The 21,853-nt window shown below is 47.7% G+C and overlaps 1 protein-coding gene across 9 annotated transcripts in view; it reads right to left on the minus strand.

The window, feature by feature from the left end:
• Positions 1-21,853, minus strand: part of LOC108925461 (kelch-like protein 13) — a 53,953-nt gene that overhangs the window by 4,126 nt on the left and 27,974 nt on the right. For 7 of the 9 annotated variants that reach the window (XM_018737412.2, XM_018737420.1, XM_018737417.1 and 4 more), the window contains 5 exons: positions 11,936-12,077; positions 9,102-9,234; positions 8,517-8,713; positions 7,230-8,025; positions 2,555-2,668 (listed from right to left, as the gene is read on the minus strand). In XM_018737412.2, coding sequence (XP_018592928.1) covers positions 2,555-2,668; positions 7,230-8,025; positions 8,517-8,713; positions 9,102-9,234; positions 11,936-12,077 — 1,382 coding nt within the window. Of the gene's footprint in view, positions 1-2,554; positions 2,669-7,229; positions 8,026-8,516; positions 8,714-9,101; positions 9,235-11,935; positions 12,078-20,612; positions 20,936-21,373; positions 21,727-21,853 lie in introns of those variants that run through there. The other 2 variants (XM_018737414.1, XM_018737415.2) reach the window with 2 other exon arrangements.

Raw genomic sequence — 21,853 nt, forward strand, 5'->3', positions numbered from 1 at the left:
TGCATTAAAACAAATTTAAAAGTGTACATGAAAATACACACACACACATTTTCTGAACCGCTTGTCCCTTACGGGGTCACGGGGAACCGGAGCCTACCCGGCAACACAGGGCGTAAGGCCAGAGGGGGAAGGGGACACACCCAGGACGGGACGCCAGTCCGTCGCAAGGCACCCCAAGCGGGACTTGAACCCCAGACCCACCGGAGAGCAGGACTGCGGTCCAACCCACTGCGCCACCGCACCCCCTTGTACATGAAAATAGTATACAGAAATTTCTAAAACCCTGACTGTTGGCCGATTACATAAACATGTGCCGCATTTCTCATCTCGCTATGGACCACGAACACACAAACATCAGACACCAGCTGTCAACACTGGAATTAATGCGGTCTCACGCTCCTACTCCGTTTGGGAACACTTTACTGCCAGCTAATGGCTGGACTCAGAAACGCAGGCAATATTCACTCGCCGACAAATGCTGGAAAATGAAGCAATGAAGCGAAGATGACGGAAAAACGTGCGTATCTCGAAAATTTGTAAGTCAAACGTTCATTACATGAGGACCCCGTGTATAAGTGCTCTGTGACTTTACCCTGATGGTGAACCATTTGCAGATGTCTGTGACGCTTCACCTGTGCATAAATAATCACTGATGTGAAAGCGTTTTCCACACTTGGATGAAGCTGAGCTCAGAATCCCAATATGGAGACGCCACTGCGCTGAGCAAACCTCACATGTAAATCAAACCAAAAATTTGTTGTGTAATGCTGAGACAATTTCCCCCGAGCGTACTAGAAACAAAAGCAGCTTCTAAAAAAAAAAAAAAAAAAATGCAGCACAGAAAAACTGACTAATAAAGGAAATCACAGAGAACCGGCAGTTTTAATACCTCTGCCAAGATGTAATAACATCAACGTATCAATAAACATCAGAAACAATATTATTGCTTAGCGGCTAAATCTCGTGGGTTACAAACACCTACACAATAGAATGTGCTAAAGCTCCGTTTCATAAATAAATAGAAAAAAGAAAAAAAAAAAAGTTAAAAAGCACGTCAGTGGTTGGAATATAAGAATTCACCAAACCGAGGTATGAATGGGTCAGCATGTTCTAACAATAGCTGAAGGTGATAAATTGCGGAGTTTTACAGGCAGATGCACCCTGATGGGAGCCGCCTCCCCCACAGCAGCCAAGGAGAAGGTAACATGCACAGCCTGGCAGGAAGAAACTGGGAGCGAGGCATGTTTACCCTACCGCAACACGGCCTCGCACGATCGGAAGCGCAGTCCTGGTACTGTGAGGGCCTTGCTATTAAAAATTCAATAAAACCTACACGGTAAAAACACTCTGCTCTATAAATGTATAAGTAACTGTAGGTGTCTTAACACAACTGTAGCGGTCTTAGTCGCTTTAGAGATGAGTGCTGGCTAATTCAATAAATTAAATACAAATGTTAAGTTGCTTCGGAGAATAGCGATAGCTAAACAAATAAAACGTGCCCTGAATATTTATTAAGATTATCTTTTTTTCCCCCTGGTTACTTTGATACTGAAAAAGTGCAGTAGTGCTGGGAATTGCCTTATTATAGCATTGCAGACGAATAAGAGAAGAAAATTAGCAGGCGGGAGTCGTAACTTGGGCCAGTAAGGATTGCGAGTGGGCTTCGGGCAGTACCGGTGCGAGTACCAGACGTCTCACCGGTACTTTCAGACAACGCAGGCGCACAGCGGTCTCTTTCCCACAGTGGCGCACTGCAGACCAACCATGGGGGTGCTGCACTACAGTACAGCGGAACAGCGGAAGCGCACTTAACGCTACAGGCTGCTTTGGTAAAGAGATACTCGTCTCCCATTAACGTGTTCCAGCGAGGATGTAGAAAGACGAGCCACAGGCACCAGAATGACATCAGGGAGCGGCGGCGCGAGCCGGGGTGCGGCCAACGGGGGCCGTACAGACTCTGGGCTGGGCGCTCATACCAGCCCTAGGCGGAGTGGGACAGTGTGTCAGGGTGACGCACAGATCTGGTACTCCGCTGTATCTTACAGACAACACTCACTCGCAGGTACTTTAAATCCAGAGATGATCATGCAGCTTTTTGTGACAGAACATTATCCACTTCTGTCATTTAAATATATGCAGAGCTGGTCTATTTAAATATGAGTGAAGTGGCTGTTTTTAGCTGTATTTAAGCAAGTCGTTAGTAATTGCAGTCCGTAACTGCTGGTACGGACAAGTATAACTGCTATAAATGCACCATTTCACCCGCCATCAGAAGTCTATTTTTAAATATAGTCATCATCCAAGAATGAAAGGGGAAGAGCCAATCAAAGCTTGCATTTAAATTTAGTCATTTGGATATAATTGAACAGCTATTTTCAGTGGAGTATATTTAGTCTTCTGCTGAAAATGAAAAATGAGATGCAAGCATACGAATACACAATGTACACATGACAACATACGTGTTGGCACTGCTCACGCTTTCTCTGTCTTTCACTCACTCACTCACTCACTCACTCACTCACTCACTCACTCACTCACTCACTCTTTTGCATACCTGAAATGTACATGGAGCCGCCGTAGACCGTCCCTGCGTGGCCGTAGTGTGGTTCGTTCATTTTAGCGACGTACGTCCATTCATTTGTTCTGGGGTTGTAGCACTCTACTGTAGCTAAGGGGGAAAAGAGAGCACAAAACAGGAATTTAAAAACAAAAAAAAAAACCCATACTGCATTAGGAAAAAGTAGGCCAAGTGAAAAATAAGTACAAACAGAGCTGCAAATTAGGCCTTGGAGGGTCTCTATGCAAGCAACTCAGATATAACTACAGCGTAGTGAAGGAGTGAAGGAAGCCAGACCATCTGCCTGGGCTGTGCTGACCGCATCCGGCATCCGCGTACGACGAGTGTAGGTTAGACGGCAGAGGCACACGTTACATCAGGACTCTGACCGCGCACACACCTTCAGGCTGGGGGCCAAAGTATCTCCTATTTACTACTGACACTTGTACACAAACCCCCCTATGGTCCGATTTCACCGGATTTACAGTGTCGCCTCTAAAAGCCAATCATTCATTCAAAGAATGGATGAGCACACAGCACCCTTACACACAAGAGCGTGCGCACGCATACACGGAGCCTCTGACAGCCCGATTTCGCAAGTGAAGAAAGTTGAAAATAAAATTAAAAATTCAGCACCCAAATGTTGAGAGTCCCCGAAGGCACCAGAAGCTGATGAAATGTCTTAATGCCATTGTTCGGCGAAGAGAAAGCCCCAGAGAATGACATAGCTGGGGGGGGGGGCAGAGGGGTCTACTACACACACACCTCTGCACTCAGAGCAGACTGCTGAGTGGTTTGCAGAGCCAATGGCTGAGCTAACACACTTACCTTACTGCAACCACTCCTTCTAGCTCATGGCGCAGGTCTTCTTTATTATACTCCTTCAACAATGACCCAAAATGAGCTGCTAAAAACTTGTATGGGATGGTGTAGACCAGATAAATGTTATGAAAAATTCTGCATGGACTTGAAGACAAATTAAGGCTTGCTTGATCATCGTGGGGGCACCCATCACCAAAATAAAGCCGAGAAGTGAAGGCACTCTCAGATAAACTGGATTCTTCCTAAAATGCGAAGGGAGCCAGTGAAGCCCGCGGCACTGCGTGGTACAGGCGGGAAGCACCTCCTTGACCGCAGCTCTACAGTTACTCCCCCACTTATGTGGCCATAACCTGGAAAATAACAATCTGCTCAGCGCGGTCATGTGCGCTCTCCCCGGCGCGCCGCGAGCCGAGGTGTACACGCGCACGCTCCCGCCAGGCTGCTGCCAAAACACATCAATGAGCAAAACGGAAAGTGAGGAAACACCGAGCGCAGCGGTCCAAAGCCTGGCCTCCACTTCGTGGTGGTGACCTCTGCACCCCAGTGGAAAGCCTTCCCCTCAGTCACATCGGGGTTTGATGGATAGCTGCCCGAGTTTCAGAATGCGTGTCTCATCATAGGGTTCATGATTCAAGCGCAGCAAGCAACAATAGCCCAGCTGTTGTACCGTTGAGCGAGATACTTCGACCTCAAGAATGAGAAAACCAGATGACTGAATAAACAAAAATTATAAGCTGCGTTTCCAAAGCACCTGAAAAGTAATTAGGCTTAAAGGTAAGGGGGCGTGCCATGATAGGGTGATAAGTGGCTTTGCAACAAGTGTTTACTACACAGAGCGAAACAGAGCCACAGTTTACCATCATTCCTCCACAGGGGAACAGCTACCCGTAAAACCAAACAGAAATGCTATTACATTCCGAACATTGCAGACAAGCTGTAAGAAACATGAACAAAAAAAACAGCACAAATTTTCACTTCCACTTATGCACAAATGATAAATGAGTAATGTCCTGGCCATCACCCATTTATGAGTTCTTCACTGAGGCAGAGGTGCTGTCTGACAAATGTCAATTTAGCATCTACTTCAATTAATTACTTTAAAACAAGACTAAAATTCAGAGAGAAAAAAGCACAAATGGAGTAATTAGCCTTCTAAAACAATGCTCGTTAAAATCTGGTTCAAAACGAAACGCCCAAAGACCATTTTGACAGAAATACCAGCCGTCATGAAGAACCCAGGCTGGCTTCTATCCCCAAACTGACCCAATTCCAGCAGGCCTCTCGCACAATATTCTTCTCCTTATGCAGATTCTTTTTCTCCGAGCTCCTACCATTAGTGACTCCTTTCGGAATTTGTCTCAATCACACCAATTTGTCTGAGTGCTTCCCTGAGATGCACTAATGAATGTGGAATGTCTCACACCCAGGTCTGCAGCCGCCACCGCAGACACCACCACCACCACCACCGGCACAGCCCACTTCATACAGAGCGTTTGCGTGTTGGTGTCAAATGTGAACATGTTGGTATCCTCAGACACCTCAAACAAGCGCCTGCCCTAAATACCACTACAACAGCTCATTCAAGGTGGAGTACAAGACTATTTCCAACCTGGGTTTGGTTGAACGGTCTAAAGCGCCTCCCAGGGAGCAGCGAGGGGCAGACAGTTCAACAGAAGCAACACAGGCTTAATTAGAATAACAGCCTAATGCTGGGTTAAGTGTTGTGCCGCTGCAGTGTTTACTACAGTACATCACTGCAGTTCCCCTGATGAGGAACAAATAAGTAGCATTAAGAATGCCTTGTCACTAAATTAAATGCAAACTCATAAGCGTTTGCATCGATCACAACAGCTTACTAGTAGCAATAATGGCTGCGAGATCGTGTGTGTGTGTCAGAGTGTTCTGCGGAGTTGTGTGCACTATAATACGTGACGCACAAATCCCACAGTACCCCGCAGTGTACGGATAATGACGCGAACTGTGATGTTCAGCTCATTTAAGTATTTGTAAGAATATCAAAGTAATTTTCGGCATTATATTTCCAGGCCTTTATGTAGCATTAAAGGATTAATACAAGATTTACGACTTCGCCCCCGGTTGCATGTGTGTAGCGGTGAACATGAAGCCAAGCGTACATACGTTCAAAGGAGAAGCTTTGAAAGTGCAGGACAAACAGCAGTTTAAAAAAAATGCTTACAGATCAGGTGGCACAGTGGTGCAGCAGTGGTGCTGGTACAGTTCCTGGGCTGTGAGTTTGGACATGGCTTTGAAACCAGCTCAGCCTGTGTGGCATTTGCATGTTCTCCTTGAGTTTGCATGGGTTTGGCTCCCGCAGACATGCAGCTCCAGGCGAACTGTGGCTCTAAATTAACTGCATTCTGTGAGTTGGTGAGTGAACGTATGCAATTGCCCAACAACGGACTGGCATCCCGTCCCAAGTGTACCCTGCCTTGTGGCTTGTGTTTCCGAGATAGTTATGGTGGTGCGGAGCCTCTGTATCGGACAAGCAGTTACTGACGATGGATGTGCGGAAAGATTATGGATTCATGATGGACCACACACAAATCCCCAGTACAACTGCATAAAGTTTATGAAGATATTTATGAACCGCCCCTCTGTGGACTTCATTTACAGACTCTCCAGTTATTGGAAGCATATACTGTATATTAAAACTACTCTGTGAAGACTTGCCTCTGCCTCTAAATGTAATTTCTTTGCATTAGGAAATTTCTGTGACACTTGCATTGTCCTTTGAAGAGTCACTGCTTTACAGTCACACGGGGCTGGTTGTTCAGACCCAGAGTGAAAATGCCCCACAACTTGGATATTCTCACAGGCTTCTCAAGGCATTCCAAAAATGGAGGGGAGGGTGGGAGCCCTCCTAAAACGCCATCACGGTGCCACATGAAACCTCGACTATAGGTCCATTAGTACTGCTGTAAGAACCTCATTTTGTCCAGAATAGAGTGGGGGCCATTGACATTGACTGCCTCACCCTCTGGGAGGTGCATGGCACTCTCTGCTGCCGCCCCACTCCAGTGTCTCATCTCTCTACTGTGTGCTTCAAGTCCACAGTACCCTCGATCCCCAAAATGCTCACACAGCATCACGCTAAAGGCAGCATCACGCTCCGGCCTTCAACGTTTTCTCAATACCGCTGCCTGCCTCTGTGTATGTATATATGTATATGTACATGCACACAATGACATTCCCCACATTGTCTCAACACTGTGACTCAGTGGCCCGTCAACCTCTCACAGCTCTGGTTATGAATAAATAACCACGAAGTCGACCGCAAGTAAACAGTTCCTTCATAAAAATGAATGCGGTAGATAATAAACTTTCGAGAGATTGCTGTGAGAACTCTATATGAAGAGCCTAACATACCAATGCCAGCTGAAGATCAGCAAAAAACATATACACCACAGCATCAGAATAAAATCCTGAAATAACAAACAAGTAAACTATTCCAAATTATAGCTCTTTTTCAATAAGATGACTTGCCTTTTCACATATCCAATAGTTTATATATAGATTATATTTATCTATATAGCGTATGATCCGCATAACTGCCACTGTCCCTTGAAACGACTGCATGTTTGCAACTATTTTCAAGGTTAAAGCAATGGCAGCACTCGGTTCCCAGATGGACGGACTCAATCGCAGCAATTTTGGACACAGCCCTTTCAAGACTAAGGACACAGGTGGAAGAAGGAAAATTCCGGGGGACTCTATATGAGGTCACGAAGAGTCGACACCGGCATTTAACGACAAAACAAAACTAAGCTTGTGCGGCACTGGATTGTATCCGTTTGCAGACGGGGGATGCTGGCTGAGTAGGGACACTCACCAAGCTCCCCGGCGGCATTGCGTCCGCCCACTGCGTACAGGTGTCCTTTGAGGGCGCTCAGGTGGAAGAAGGTACGCTTCTCGTTGAGAGAAGCCACCTGCATCCAGCGGTTGTAGCGTGGGTCGTAGCGGAACACCGTGTCCACAGCAGTCTTGCCCTTGGTGTCATAGTTGCTCTGGCCACCCACCACATACAGAAAGTTGCCAATAACTGCGATGCCGTGTTGGTAGCGTGGCGCGTCCATGGGTGCCAGTGACTTCCACTCGTGGGCCTTCTCGTCGTACAGCCGCAGCTCCTTGCTGACCACCAGCTGCTGGCGGAGCACGCCACCCAGAGTGACGAGGTGGGCGCTGTCCGAGCGGATGGCCGTCCGTTCCGACTGCATCACGGGCTGCATGTAGGGCATCATCTGGTAGTTGCTAGCCTCCAGCAGCAGGTTCACGCAGGTGTTGTCCGTGCGCATGAAGTCCACCGTCTGCACGTGGTTGATGAGCTCCTGCGGGCTCATGAGCGGGAAACGGATGTTGCGCATGAGCCGTGGCGCCAGCTCCATGCGCCCATCCTCGTGGCGCAGCCAGCGGCAGGCGGCCCTAAACAGCTCCAGCTCGCTGCAGTGCTTCAGGCTGTTGCTGGAGAGCACGAAAGCGAGCCGCTCAAAGGGCAGCTTCACGAAGTCCCCTGTGCCCAAGAGCGAGGGGAAGTTCCTCAGGATGAAGTTGTTGACGTACTTGTCCACCTCGGTCAGGTTGTATGTGTTGGCGATGCGGCCCACCTCCACGCAGTTGTCAAGTGAAACCTGTTTGCGGCAGACAAATGCAGCGTGTCGTTTTCGGGAGGAGACGCCATTAAACACAAGACAAGAATTGGTGCCAAATGGAAAAGCTAAACAATAGTGTGGAAAGGAGTAAAACAGGAATACACCACGAATTAAAAAGTATGGAAGGGTTAAGGAAGATGGTGAATCCAGTGTCAGCACAGTTACTTACTGAATTTATTTTTTTTACACATCTACATAAAAACTGATTTCAATATAAACTCAATACCAATCAATCTCTGAGCAATTTCATAACTAATAGTCTGTTTAGCAGATGCTCCTGAACATCGCAGGCATGCACTCCCTCTAAGGAGCAACAGCAGTGCTTGGAACTAATCTGGAACAGTTTGACAACTGCTTCCTCAAGCCCCATGTGTTCCACTGTGATCCACAAAGAGGGTTCCACACACGTGCAGGAGTAATGCAGGAGCAACTCAGTGCTGTGGAAGATGAGGAGTCACTTCCCGTCTTACCCCAGATATGAGAAAGACTTTGCAGAAGTCGAGCACCGGGAGGATCTGCAGGAAGCTGGCCGCCTCCAAAGTGTCCTGCAGGTTCTCCATGTTGAGTGAGAGCTTGGCAGTGTAGATGAAGTCGATGATCTTCTTCAAGCCGACACGGTTCACTCCATGAAGCTTGATACACATGAGGTCCTGCTCCTTCATTCCACCTGACAGGGTGATACAAGACCAAATTAGCGCACATCCTAACACCAGGTATAACATTAATCTGCATTTGTACTCCTTACCGCACAAGTGGCAGCAATCTCTACATAAAGCAGCGTAACAGAAATCTGCAATATCAGTTTTAACAAGCAGAAGAAACACTTCCATCTAACCGCTGCATGTTGACAATTAATTCTTACTATATTATACAAGAGGGGTGTGGTGGCGCAGTGGGTTTGACCGGGTCCTGTTCTCTGCAGGTCTGGGGTTCGAGTCCCGCTTGAGGTGCCTTATGACGGACTGGCATCTCGTCCTGGGTGTGTCCCCTCCCCTTCCAGCCCTACGCCCTGTGTTGCAGGGTAGTTTCTGCTCCCACAAGGGGCTGCATCTTACCCGTAAACATGGCTTTGAAGTAGTCGCTGGAGGAGGCCATCATGGCTCGATGAACTGGAAATGCCTCGTCGCCATCCCCAGGCACAAGGGTCACGTCACACAGCAGACCCTCTATCCTCAGCTGATCGAACCCCTGACAACAAGCAAAAGTTGCACTATAAATGACCATTGACCCATCCCTACCAAGAGTATGAGAAGTGTGCTGCGGGTGTCTGCAAGGGGATGGCTTTTACACCATCAGATCATGAACACCACAGTTAACCACGATACAAGGATACGAACGCCGTCTTTGTTTCTCCAGATCCCCATTGTTTCAGAAGGAGCCATAACACCCTTGGTGTCAGTTTGTGCGTGTATGCTTGTCGGCGTATGCTGGGTGACACTGAACTGGTAGAAACAACAAAGCTTAACCCGCTGGATTCATCGCTGCACCCCTGCAACCGCAGTAGCTTAGCTCCATGCTCAGAAAGGGAGAATCCACATACAAGCTAAGAAGAAGGGCTGCTTTAATAAACTGTGCAAAAAGAGAATGCGCTGCAGAGATGGAACAATCACTTCAATTACTCCAGGCATGGAAAGATGATGATTTAGGGCATTCATATTTCTGGAAGCATGTGGCACTGGCTTGGGGAGGAACACATTCCTGTTAAAGTGTCACATGTGAGTCTGTGGCTTCGCTAAAAAGGCTGCCCTGTACCTTAAACCCCCCAAAATAACCATCTCGGAGCTTATAATCAGACTCAAGAAGCAGAAGGCCAGGAGCCAAGTGTCCAGTGTAGAGCTACACCAGAAACACACGGGAATGCCCAGTCTGGATGAAAGTCTGAGGACACTTGCTGAAAGCCCACTGAAGAAGTCTGACCAGGAAATGAGCCTGCATATCTACCTGCAGCACTTCCCAGAGATGTAGGAGACTTGTGGGGTGTGCCAGTGTACTCACAATTTCCAGTACTATACAATAGGTACCTCAGAGATCTCTCTTCAACTTGGACAGCTGAACCTCAGCATTGGTCAGACTGCTTAAAAAAAAAATCAAAGCCTGTTGCTGTAGCTGTCGGGCTCCTAGCAAGCTGACAGCTGGGTGTGCTCTCACATGTTGATCGATGACGTGACCTTGATGTGACGGCAGGGGTCCGGGCCGGCGCCGCCGCCTCCACAGCCCAAGGTTTGTTCAATAAGGCCGATTGCATCGGGCCTCCCGACGGACAGCCAGACGGGTGGCCTCCGCTGTTGGCCCGGGCGCTTCTAGTTGAACACACCCAAGCATCCATGGGTCTCCTCTGTGGGAAAACCCATCTCAGCAGAGTCCCGGCCCTCGGCTCTGACAGATCCGCCTGCTATCGGCAAGAACAGCGCTTCAAATGACCCTTCTTTTCAAGAGAGAACACTGCATCGACATCTCACAAGAACCTACGTAGGCCACCCCAACATTGCTTTGGGGAGGTAAAAGAGAACAGACTACTTTGAATTAAACAGGGAAAGAGAGCATGAAGGAATAAAGCTTTGAGTCTTTTCATTCATTTCGAGGAGAGAGCAAGTGGGGACATATTGGCCAAAGGCTCCGAGTGCCTGATGAGGCCAACACGTCCCCGTCTGCTCTCCACGCCTGCAGCACGAATCCCGAGCCCACGGCCCTGTCTGTTACCAGCGGACACATGGCTCCGCGCAGGGTGTGTGTCGGAAACCTGGAGGCGTGCCCGAACCCGGGAGCTAGTGCTTCTCTCATGTGCACTACTTTGAGTGGTCTTCAGGAGAGCAAGGGGCTGAAAAGAGGGAAGATTCGGAGCAAAAACTGGGCGAGGTCGGCGAGTATAGCGTTTGGTGGCTGCTGCTGCTGCTGCTTCACCTCTACGTGGGTGATGGAAAGGGCAGAACGTTTGCTCATGGAGCCCCTTTCATCAGTAACAGTGCGAGTTGAAGATTACAGCAATGCCTACAAAGCACAGGGGCTGCGGGTTCAAGTCAAAACCTTGTTGTGTTTTGTGCAGTTTTTTCATATTTTCTAGGTGTACTCTGGTTTCTCACTTTATTAGTACCTATGAACACATATTTAGCATATTTGTTCAAGGTGTCTTACGATGCTAGACAGACAACACTGAGCTGCTGACAAGTAACTACCCATCCACACAACAGAGCAATTTACACACACACACACACACACACACACACACACACACACACACACACACACACACACACACACACACACGGCACTGAGTGTCCAATTCACCTGAAACATGTCACATATGAACACAGGGAGAACATGTCACACCAGATTAAATTAGATTTGCGCCCATGTCCAATCACACTGCCCACACATACGCACTACCTACTGCAGCACCATGCTGCCAACACAAAGAAACCCCATTCAGACGTACGTACGTACGCGTGCGCACGCAGTGTGTGAGAAAAGGGTACCCCATCCATAGTCCCTTTCACTACACAAATGCTTAGAGCAAACAAGAGCAGTAATAAGAGTAAGGAGGAGAAAGAACAGTAGTTTTATTTGCTGTACCACCTCTGGATTAATGGATGGAACGCTTCACACCTTGTTCCGACTGATGAGACACTCTCCCACCTTTCTTTAATCCATAGGCTGACATTAAAAAGCACTGTCCACTCTGTAGAATTTCAATTCCCTCGTAAGCCTTGATGTACAAAGACACGGCAGGAGGTATGAGGAGAAATGGGCCACACGGAATTTGCTTGTAACGTAGCTGGATGTGAAAGTTCATGGCAGAAAGTGGGGTCCCCCTGGTTCCCGAACCGTTAGTGACCTCAGCAATAGCGTAACTTGCCGTGGCCCTGCCCTGCCCCGCCCACCCAGCGCTCACCTGCAGGACGACAGAGCTGTGGGTGTTGCTTGTGAAGAAGCGCGTGTTGCCCGTCTTCGATGCCTGCAGGTGGGCCGAGACCCCCATGTCGCTGCTCCCCAGGGACACTTTCATATGAGGGTCGTCGTCATCCACAAGGGATCTGTTAGGATTAGGAGGCAGATGAGACTTCGCCCAACACAAGCGAGATGGGGACTACATGCAAATGCAACACCCGCTATTGTAGAAGCAGAATTTATCTGTTTCACACAGTCATTGCCATAGGAACACCACTGGAATTTGTGCAATATTGAAGTGACATAATAACAGGAAAATGGATAGATAAAAGCAGCAGGTGGTGAAAGACTAATGTACAGGTTTCAGAAGCTCAGGAGGGAAGTTTGTGAAAACAAGAGGAGTTTTGAGCCCTTTCTTGAATGCTGGAAGGGACTGAGCAGTTCTGAGGGACAGCGGAAGCTCACTCCACCACACTAGGGCTAAGAGAGATTCAACGGACTTTAGATTTCTGACTCGTCAAGGGGAGGTCATCAGGCGGCCAGTGGCAGAGGACCGCAGTGTCCCCGCAGCTTCCAGTATTCTGAGGTGTAGGAATGGATCAGATTCTCAAGGTACAGGAGCGATAGTCCTTTGAGTACAATCCTTCCTTCGCCTTCCGAACACTCCACATTTGCTGAGAAACGCTTCTTACGCAGAAGACGCTACACATTTTTTCATGAAAAGCATTGAAAATGTTTCAGAGTGGTGTACAAAACTCTTCCACACAAAGCATTAATACCCCAGTGTCCTCAGTGCAACTTTTCCCCACATTCAGAGTCAGACGACCAGAGAAGGACACACAACCTGCAGGGTTTCAAGTGTCACTGCTGCACGGCAGTGCCATCATGTTGTAACCACCGACTTCCCGGAAAAAGTTTGGAGAGTCCTGGAAGCCCTGAAAACTATGTCCGTTTTCAGAAGTGAAACGGGAGCCTCGCTACTCTGAGCTGTTTGTTTGGGCAGAGGTTCGAACTCAGCTCAGGGTGTGTGGAGTTTGCATGTCCACAGAACAAGAAAATGGCAAACCGCTTCTGTGCCCTCCCTTCTCAAGGAAGCCACGGGAGTGGTCGCCACAAGTTCAAGCTGACTTGACGGCACTCATCCAAATCTTACCCTGCCTTATCCTCGTGATGCTCAGAGCTACCCATACAAGGACAAGAAGAAGCTAGTGGCCTATCACTACTACAATGTGAGAGAACAAATGTATTTATTCATTCAGCAAACACTTCTCTGAAGACAGACAGACACATAGATTCAGGCACGTGATTCATGAGGTGCAGTCGGTTAGTCCAATACCACGATTTTCCCAGGATACATTATGCAAATAGCTGCATATACAATTGATAGTCTTTTTTTAATATGATAATGCCACGCACGTGTGCATATGGACCACACAGGTGATCAGGAGAGAAGTGAGATCAAAAGACATGTTGAGTGTCATCCGGCAGAGTGTTTTGAGACTCTTCCTGAAAACAGATAGGGATTAAGCAGTTCTGAGGGACACAGGGAACTCATTACACCATGTTGCAGCCTGAACTGAGAGTCCATATTTTGCCACACTCAGAGAGAAATACGATGTTATAAGAGATCTTCTCAGAACATTCTGTACTAGCAGGACTCACTGTATGGAATAACCCTGCAATATACAGTAAATCCGGCACTGGTATTGCTTAACCAAACAACAAAAAACAAAATTTATGACTGTGATATTTTAAGAGCAGAGGCAAAAAGATGACAGTTATCAGGTGTAATTTTCAACGAAGAGTCCAGATTGTGCTGCAGTGTCGTATCAGAAATAAGGGCGTTTCATCTGCAGACATCGAGCTCATCCCACACATCTCAATTTGCATCCAATCAGCATTAAATGGTTTATACTTAAAAGCATGGTAACCAAAAAAAAAGAAAGAAAGAAAAAAAAAGCCTTACGCTACCATTTATTCAAAACAGCAGAAAAGGGATTTAAATTTAGAACAACATACTATATAAATACAATTTATTCTCTCTGCATGTAATCATGTACTTGTGCTCCCATTTAGCTGTGACAGAAAAAGGGCAAATCAGCATTTCTGAGTGGAGACTGCCAGTCTGCAAATTCTTCCCCTGAATACTAATACATTTCAACAACTTATTTTTTCTAAAAAAAAAAAAAGAAGAAGAAGAAATGATAAATTGTGAAGTCATTTACACCAAATGTATATAATGGATAAAATTTTGTGTTCCTGTCTGGAGGGGTGGAGAAAATAGCTGACTGCGTTATCCTTGCGCTAGTTTCATCTCCGTTATTGCGACCCAGCAGAGGTTTCCAGAACACACCATTTGTGCCTAACCTTTTCCGTTATCCAATTTATCTATAAACGTGATTCAAAAAGACGGCTTGTGCATCTTACGGCTGCCAGAGGCAGTGCTGCCATCGGGTCAGAGTTGTATTTATTTTGTTTATTTTTTTTAGCATCCTGAAGAGTATTTGTGAGGGTGATGGTGTGCTCTGCAGGGTGGGTAGAAGTAGTGCTGTGCAGAGGCACGTGGGAGTGGCGGGGGGGCCTACACCACTAAGGGGCTGTCGCCAGGAAACAGAAAAGCAGAACTGCAGCAATGTTCCAATGATCCTCTGCTAGACCATGCAAGGAGTCGATGGTGCATTCCGGATGGACAGATGTCCACGGCCACACGCACGCGCACAGACACACACACACACATTTAATACTACGAGAGGCACCGAATGTGACGGTGATGAATTTGATGACAGGCAGAGGGTGATTCTTGGGAGGCGAACACCTGAATAAGGAAAGGAAGTGACCCTCGAGCCTGGCTTATGGAGGAGGATGCTGGAAGGGAAATTATGAAGCCCATCACAGATCCGCTGGAGATAAGTGTGTCGGCCCACACCGGGGGGTAAGCGGCTTTCTTTCAACAGCAATTTGACGACATGCAGATCTCAGTGGTTTAACTCTAAGCAGTGGACTCACCGCTGCCTTTTCGCAGCACATGACTGGAGAAGACTTCCTGCAAAGTCACACCCTTGAAAAACCGAAGGATCACGGACGTCCCGATCCACCCAGACCCAGGTTAGACGATTCTAGTCGCGGAAAGCCACGCCTGAGCACAAACTCATTCCTTAGTGCTGGTGAACCCCTCCTCTCGACATACTACTAGTAACTGCCACAAGTAAAAGTAGTAATGCATTGAGGGGCAGAGACCCTGCTGGACCACAAAAGAGGAGCACTGACTCAGGCGGTGGTCCTGTACCCGAACCATGGAAACCCACATGCGGCTTAATACCCAAAGAGCATTAAATTCCATGGGCAACTGAGTGCCCGCCTGGGTCTGAGAGGAAAAGAGGTGTTAGTTGCGGACCTCCTCCTGGCCCTCTGCTCCGTACACGGTGCCGGCCAGACTCTCAGTATCCTCCTCGGCTAACCAGATCGGGCAGAATGAGGGCAGGCGAGCGGGTGCTTGCTCCATCCTCCCCTGCGCAAGGCCCCTGTGAACTGCAATTACTGTACATGGCCTGACGTGGGGGGAGAGCGGCTGCGCTCAGACAGGTCTTCCTGCTCTTCCTCACTCAGAGCACAAGCAGGAGTCTTTCTGCTTACACCAATTAAATGGATATGAACTGCTCCTTAGGTATTAATGGGACAATAATTAATTCCAGCACTTAAGATTGAACGGAGACACCCTGTTAATGCATTTTAATTGCTTTTTAAATTGATTAATGCTTAGCAAAGGTAAGATAAACATCTCAGGTGTGAGTGAATTTAAAAATCAGAAAACAACATTGTCTTTATGGTTCACGTGTATTCTTCGCAAATTTAAAAATAAGCGGTACAACAATGAGTGGAGAGATGCTCGTTTTGTGCGCTACACCTTCTCCATTTCCTTCACGTGCACAGCTGATGCAACATTCTCTCAGCCTTATGGGGATGTTAGACGAGCCTACGAGTTGGCCTTTCTGGGCATCCCTGCTGCCAACGGAGATCAGCCTTGGCGTCAACCCCCGGCAGGCACACCGACCCAGCAGCCTCTGCACTTTTTCAGCTCAATGGCGTGGCCCACTTTCAGAGCCTGGGTGTAACACCCAGCAATTTTCCGCTTCCAATGCTGCTTGCACTGAAATGCTCCATGGGTGTAAATGTGCGTGAAAACACATCGAGTAACGAGGATCGTGCAAACGGTATTTCCTCCAGTGCCGATGGTACCTGAATGAACAGCTGTCACTTTTCATGCTTGGCACGAGGTCCACCGGGGGCTTTGGCTTCACGCAATGTACATTTTTGATTATTCAACATCCCTTTCAACTTTGCTGGACTCATGCTTTGCCTTAATTAAGCACAGAATTCTGGCAACTGGGGGGGGGGGGGGGGGGGGTGTTGTTTTATTTATTACCTCATGATCTTTATTAAAACCAGTCCTTTTTATCCCTCTGCCTTCCCTTACATGTAGCAAGGCATCAAGGGTAATTCCCCAGTCCTGTTGCAAATCAAATTAAAAGACTGCGGGGGGTAGGAGGGAGACAAACTTGTTCCTTTTAACTAAAATAGATACATCTCATCTTCCAGCCCTGTCTGAAAGAGAGGGCATTTCGTATGCTGGGTACGATCAGTCTCGAGAAATGTTTGAAGACCCTGACCACCAAAGCACCGTCTGGCGAGGTTTACCGCTGTACAGTCAGGTACGGGCACCTGGCTTGGGTCCCACCGTGGTGTGATGAGACACATTAAGCCATAAACGACAAGACAGAAAAGGATAAGGTGCTAATGAAGAACTACACTAGTAACTGTTTACACACTCAAAGTGTCTCTCATTGAGAAGTGGGATGTATAAAGAATCAGCCTTAGCCTGGATACATCATGGGAACGGCTTGCAGTGTAGTGGTTAGAGCTGCTGCCTTTGGATGGAAAGGTCGCAGGTGCAATTCACACCTCGGGCTGTAATATTCTTGAGCAAGGTACCTACCCTAAACTGCTCCAGTAAAATTACGCAACTGTATTACTGGGCAAACAGTTATATGAAACCTAATGTTGTAAGTGACTTTGGAGAAAAGCGTTAGCTAAATGAATAAATTTAAAACTATTGCTGCCAATGCTGTATACTAAAACAGTAATGATCGTAATCAACCAATAAAAATTGAAAAACACTGGGTCCTCATGTTATGAACACTTGAGATATGATATTTTAAACATACAAGATTTCAGGTTCATTTCTAATTGTACTTTCTTCATTTGTGTACAAGTACCCTACTTACGAACTTTGAAGTCGTGAACTTTCTACGGTTAAACTTGGAGAAGTATTTGGTGTTTATTTTTTCATACACAGAGGTAGAGTATGATTTCAACTGCACAACCAAGCTTCACCTGATTTACCAATAGACAACGACCAGAAATAGTAAGTTTGTCAACACTCTGCTCTAGTGCCGGTCAGTTCTTTACAGTGCTTTCTTATTTACAGTTGGACGCAACAACCCAGTTATGGGACTCAATGTAGAGGCGCATGCACGAGGCATCCAGAAGGAGGTGCTGTCTGCCACCCTGGTCTCCACAAGCTGCTCAATGGGGGAGAGAGAGAGAGAACCTGCTGTTGTGTTCCCGTCTGATACGCCGAGCTGTCATGTTGGTGACATTCACATTTATTCATTTAACAGATACTTTTCTCCAAAAACAACATACAACTTGGAGTAAACGAACAAGTATTTCGTCAACAGATAACAGTGATAGAAACATGCACTTCTCAAAATAGTCAATTAGTCCACTTCCTCTGTCTCCGGCACATTTTACATGTAGCTGCAGATGATATTACAGTAGAACAGACCTGTAGAACCAAGTTCTATCCAGATGACTGGAGAATTGGACATTATGCATGGATTGCCCCTATGCCATAAGCACCATTGGTAAGAACTTCCATTCAGGCAAAACCAAACATCGAGCCACAGTACCCCAATGCCTTCACCATCAAGCATCTTGCTGGAGATTCAAGTTTTGGCTCATTTTCTAAATGGCTCTGAGAACATTAAAAGCTATCTAACAATGGTGGACCAGAATGCTCAGGCTAAAGAGGATATTTTTCATTCCTTATGTACGCAGCGTCGGCTTCGTAACGAGCTCTGCGGTAAAGGGAAAAGGAACGTGGACGATATAACAACAGCAGAATTGTTTGTCACGAGCAAATATTGCATATTCAAGGAGAACTGTTACATAAAGCCTTCAAGAGGGACACTGATGGTGATGTGCCAACCAGCACTGCCCTTACAATATACAGTATGCTCTATGTAGTTACAAAAGATTAAGGGTTGGAGAAACTTCAACTTTGTCAGCATGTGCCCAGCAGTGCCAACAAATCAACCAAGTTAAAAGCACACCCCCCCACCAAGGGCAAAAGGGACAGTAGCTTAGAGATACAAACAAAAAGCACAGCATCATTCGCAAGTTCATTTTCTCATTGGGTGTAGAGAAAACCACAAGTAACCCATAATCAGAGGGATCCTCAAAAATAGTGCGCAATCTCAGCACGACTGGGGAGGGCTGGCCTAGGGAACCGCATTCGGATCACACTCCTGTCGATTCTGACAAAAACAGTAAATTACGCACAAAAAGAGAGTCACGCGAAACACGAGAAATTCAATAAAGATGACAAAACAATACAAATTACACATAAGAACGAAAATCAGGTAATTAATAAGAAGCCACAAGTGTGGCTTAAACCTAGCAGAATTTTCACCTGTTATCAGGAGCAAAGCATACAGATGAGACCGCAGTCCAAAAAATGTCGGTGTGTGTGAAGAAAAGTGAGGAAAGACTACATACCAAACACCTCCTACAGATAAATATTTACAGTAAAGGTGCTGAAGGTGGTGTGCCAGAGTTTCGGAAGAGAAAACAAAAAAATAAAAGGATTACAATGTACCTCCTGAAGAGGAGAGAGGTTATATTCCTATTGCACCTCCTGCAAAAGGAGATGGAGGCTGGCCCATCGTGGACCGATATGCTCCGAAATTCATACAAGGAGGAAAAGAGGAAATTAAAGTGTGGTTCCAGATGATCCCCAACATGACATCATGGTTTATGTGCAACTGGGAGTAGTGGTGCCAGCAAGTGGTTTTGGTCCCTCAAGGAACAAATATGCATAATTGTGGTTATAGGAGCCACATAATCGTAAATATCATCTGGATCATTACCACCATCAGTGCATTACTCTCCTGCGGGAAGGTGGGTGTGGATGAGCACTTGGCGGTTCAGTTTCAGGGCACTGTGGACAAACAGGCTGTGTAAACTGTTTGCTGTTGGCCAGCGACTGTTTCTTACCACATGCATCTATAATTAACAGCTGGGGGGCAGAGGAGTTAAGAGTTATGCTGTGACGACTATTTTCAGCAGGGAGCGGCTAACTTTAAATGTAATTTAGTGGTGAGCCTAGTTTGATAAATATGGCTCATTAGGGCCACGGTGCCGCAGACGGGCAATCCAAAGCCTGAACTAAGACAGGAGTGGCACAACAGACAGACAGAACTGGAGGGTAGGGACAGAGCATGGTTGAGCAGGAAGAGCAGTAATAACATAAAAACAGTGAGAAGGATCATGAGTTTAACAAGTGGGAAGCGAAGCGGGGGAGACGAGCAAAAGGAGAACGCGACGTCTGAGGGTCACTGGAACGTCTCAACTTGTACTGTGGAAGAGTACAGAGTTACAGTACTATTCCACTACTGTTTGGGAAAAATATTCCCAAATATCCTGAGTGATGACATAGGGAGGACTGGAAGAGCGCACACAAAAAGAGGACAACGCATAACAAACAGTGGAATTAACACATCACAAGGATGAGCGAACACAGCTGCTGTTGAACACATTAAAACCCACTTGAGCACTTCAGACAGAACCTGCTCCACTAACAAAGTCCTCCCATGAAGCGCCCGCCGCCTAGATTCTACCTACAGCGGCTCAGATCACCAGGCGCGCACATATATGGATACGGGTCCTTCTAATCCTATCAGCGAAGGTTCTGTGAAACGAACCCATTTGGACCATGACACTCAAATGGCATGAGGCAAACGTTTATGTTCCTTCGCAGAGATGCCTATTCAAACAGAAGCAGCTGCTTGTCCTCCGAGATGCCAATCTCTGAGTCAACGCAAAGTGTGTCAGCGCCCGCGTGCATCGGCGAGGCCGAGACGGCTCCTCTCCTCACACGGCTGCGACAGCGTCGGCAGAGCGGCTATTAATGCGGAACAAGCGGAGCATCGGACGATGAGGAAGAGAGGGTAGAGAGCTCACAAAGACAACTGTCTGTGATAATGGCTGCAAACCTGGCGAGGCGAGACAAGACCCTGGCGCCCGACAAAGGGCTCCCTCATCTCGTACGCAATGTGCGCGGCCAAGGAGCAGGGGGCCGGACGCTCGCGAACACGCGTCGCAGCGCTCGCCTGCGGTCACGACAGCTGGGGCTGGCACCGCGTCCGAGATGGAGGGAGAACAAAGTCCCCCAGCGCAGCAGGCAAAAGCTGCGTGAACGCAGGCAGCGCGAGGCGCTCACCAACTCGAATTGGGGAGATCACAAAAGATACACAATAAATCCAGTACACAGTGGGGGCACAGAGGAGGAGGGGAAAGACTCCACTTTCCATACGCGTGAAATAGGGCTGGTTTCTACTTACATATAGGCTGGTGACAGCGGAGACGACCTAGACGTCTTAAGCACGGGCACTGGGAATTTCCAGCTAGCAGGAGAACTGCTTTTCCATTTCAACGGCATGTTGTCACCGTGGTACTAAAACAGCAGCAGCAGTAAAGAGCGTTTCCATAACAGGCTCCCAGCGAGGACTCCCGTCCCACCCGGTGCCGAGCGCAGCGACGGCCAACGACTCCGCCGGCACTCCCGAGCCCACGTTTCCGCTCCGCCGGCTGCCTGACGTGGGGCCGTGTGGCATCTCCCTTTTAAAAGCCCCAGCGCTGTTCCCTGTCCCTCGGAGCGCTATGATGATTCCAGCTGACCGGCTCAACAATAGTACCACCTTGTTAGGGGAGCGCTGCCTGCAGTACGCGGTAAAGGCAGAAGGAAGGGGAGGGAAGAAGGGAGGGGGGAACAGAGGGGGAGGGTGTGGGGGGGGGGGGTGACTGCACCGAACGTGGTTTGAAGGCACGGCGAACACTGACTGCAGCTTTGTTTGCCCCTCGCACAGAAATCCACGCTCGGAAGGATAAAAAGAGCGGATGCTGACCACACAACGCAATAAAGAATAGGAACTTCCTTAGGGTAAGTACTCTTTGCACCCCACTGCATCCAAGCGTGAATTACAACAACAGCAACGCAGAAATACCACAAAGCAAGCACAGACAATTCAAAGAGACAGCGAGTGTTATTTTTGTGTGCATCTGTGTGCGTGTGTGTTGTTGCTGTGCATCATTTCAGACGTACCTAGTGAGAATACACTTGCCATCCTCAGAGCAGTCGTCCTGTGAGCTACAGCAGTAGAAATGGGATATCAGTCTCAGCATAGCCCAGGGCCACGAGCTAATGGAGATCAAGAATTGGATTTCGCCCGCCCGCTTTCTCCCCGTCCGCTCAAGCGCCATCCAAGCAAAATATCAGTGCCATTAGAGAAAGCGCTTCATCTCCACAATTAGAGTTCTTCCCATCCAAAGTGCACTCGAGCCAAATGTCAAGCAGCCTGAAATTATCCAATTGCTTGCACGCCGCCTTCTCTTTGTGGGGCTCTTATTTCCCTCCCTCTATTGTTTTAAATGGGAGGGCTTCCCCCCCACCCGCACATGTACCATAAGCAACCCCTCATGCATTTTACAACAAGCACGCCTGGTGGCAATACTCCTGTCCCCTCCCTCGTCCTTTCCACGTGCTGGTGTGCAGGACCCCCCTAACCGGCCCCTCTGTGTCCTC

This window comes from Scleropages formosus, chromosome 13, assembly GCF_900964775.1.
Source record: "Scleropages formosus chromosome 13, fSclFor1.1, whole genome shotgun sequence".
Classification (NCBI taxonomy): domain Eukaryota; kingdom Metazoa; phylum Chordata; class Actinopteri; order Osteoglossiformes; family Osteoglossidae; genus Scleropages; species Scleropages formosus.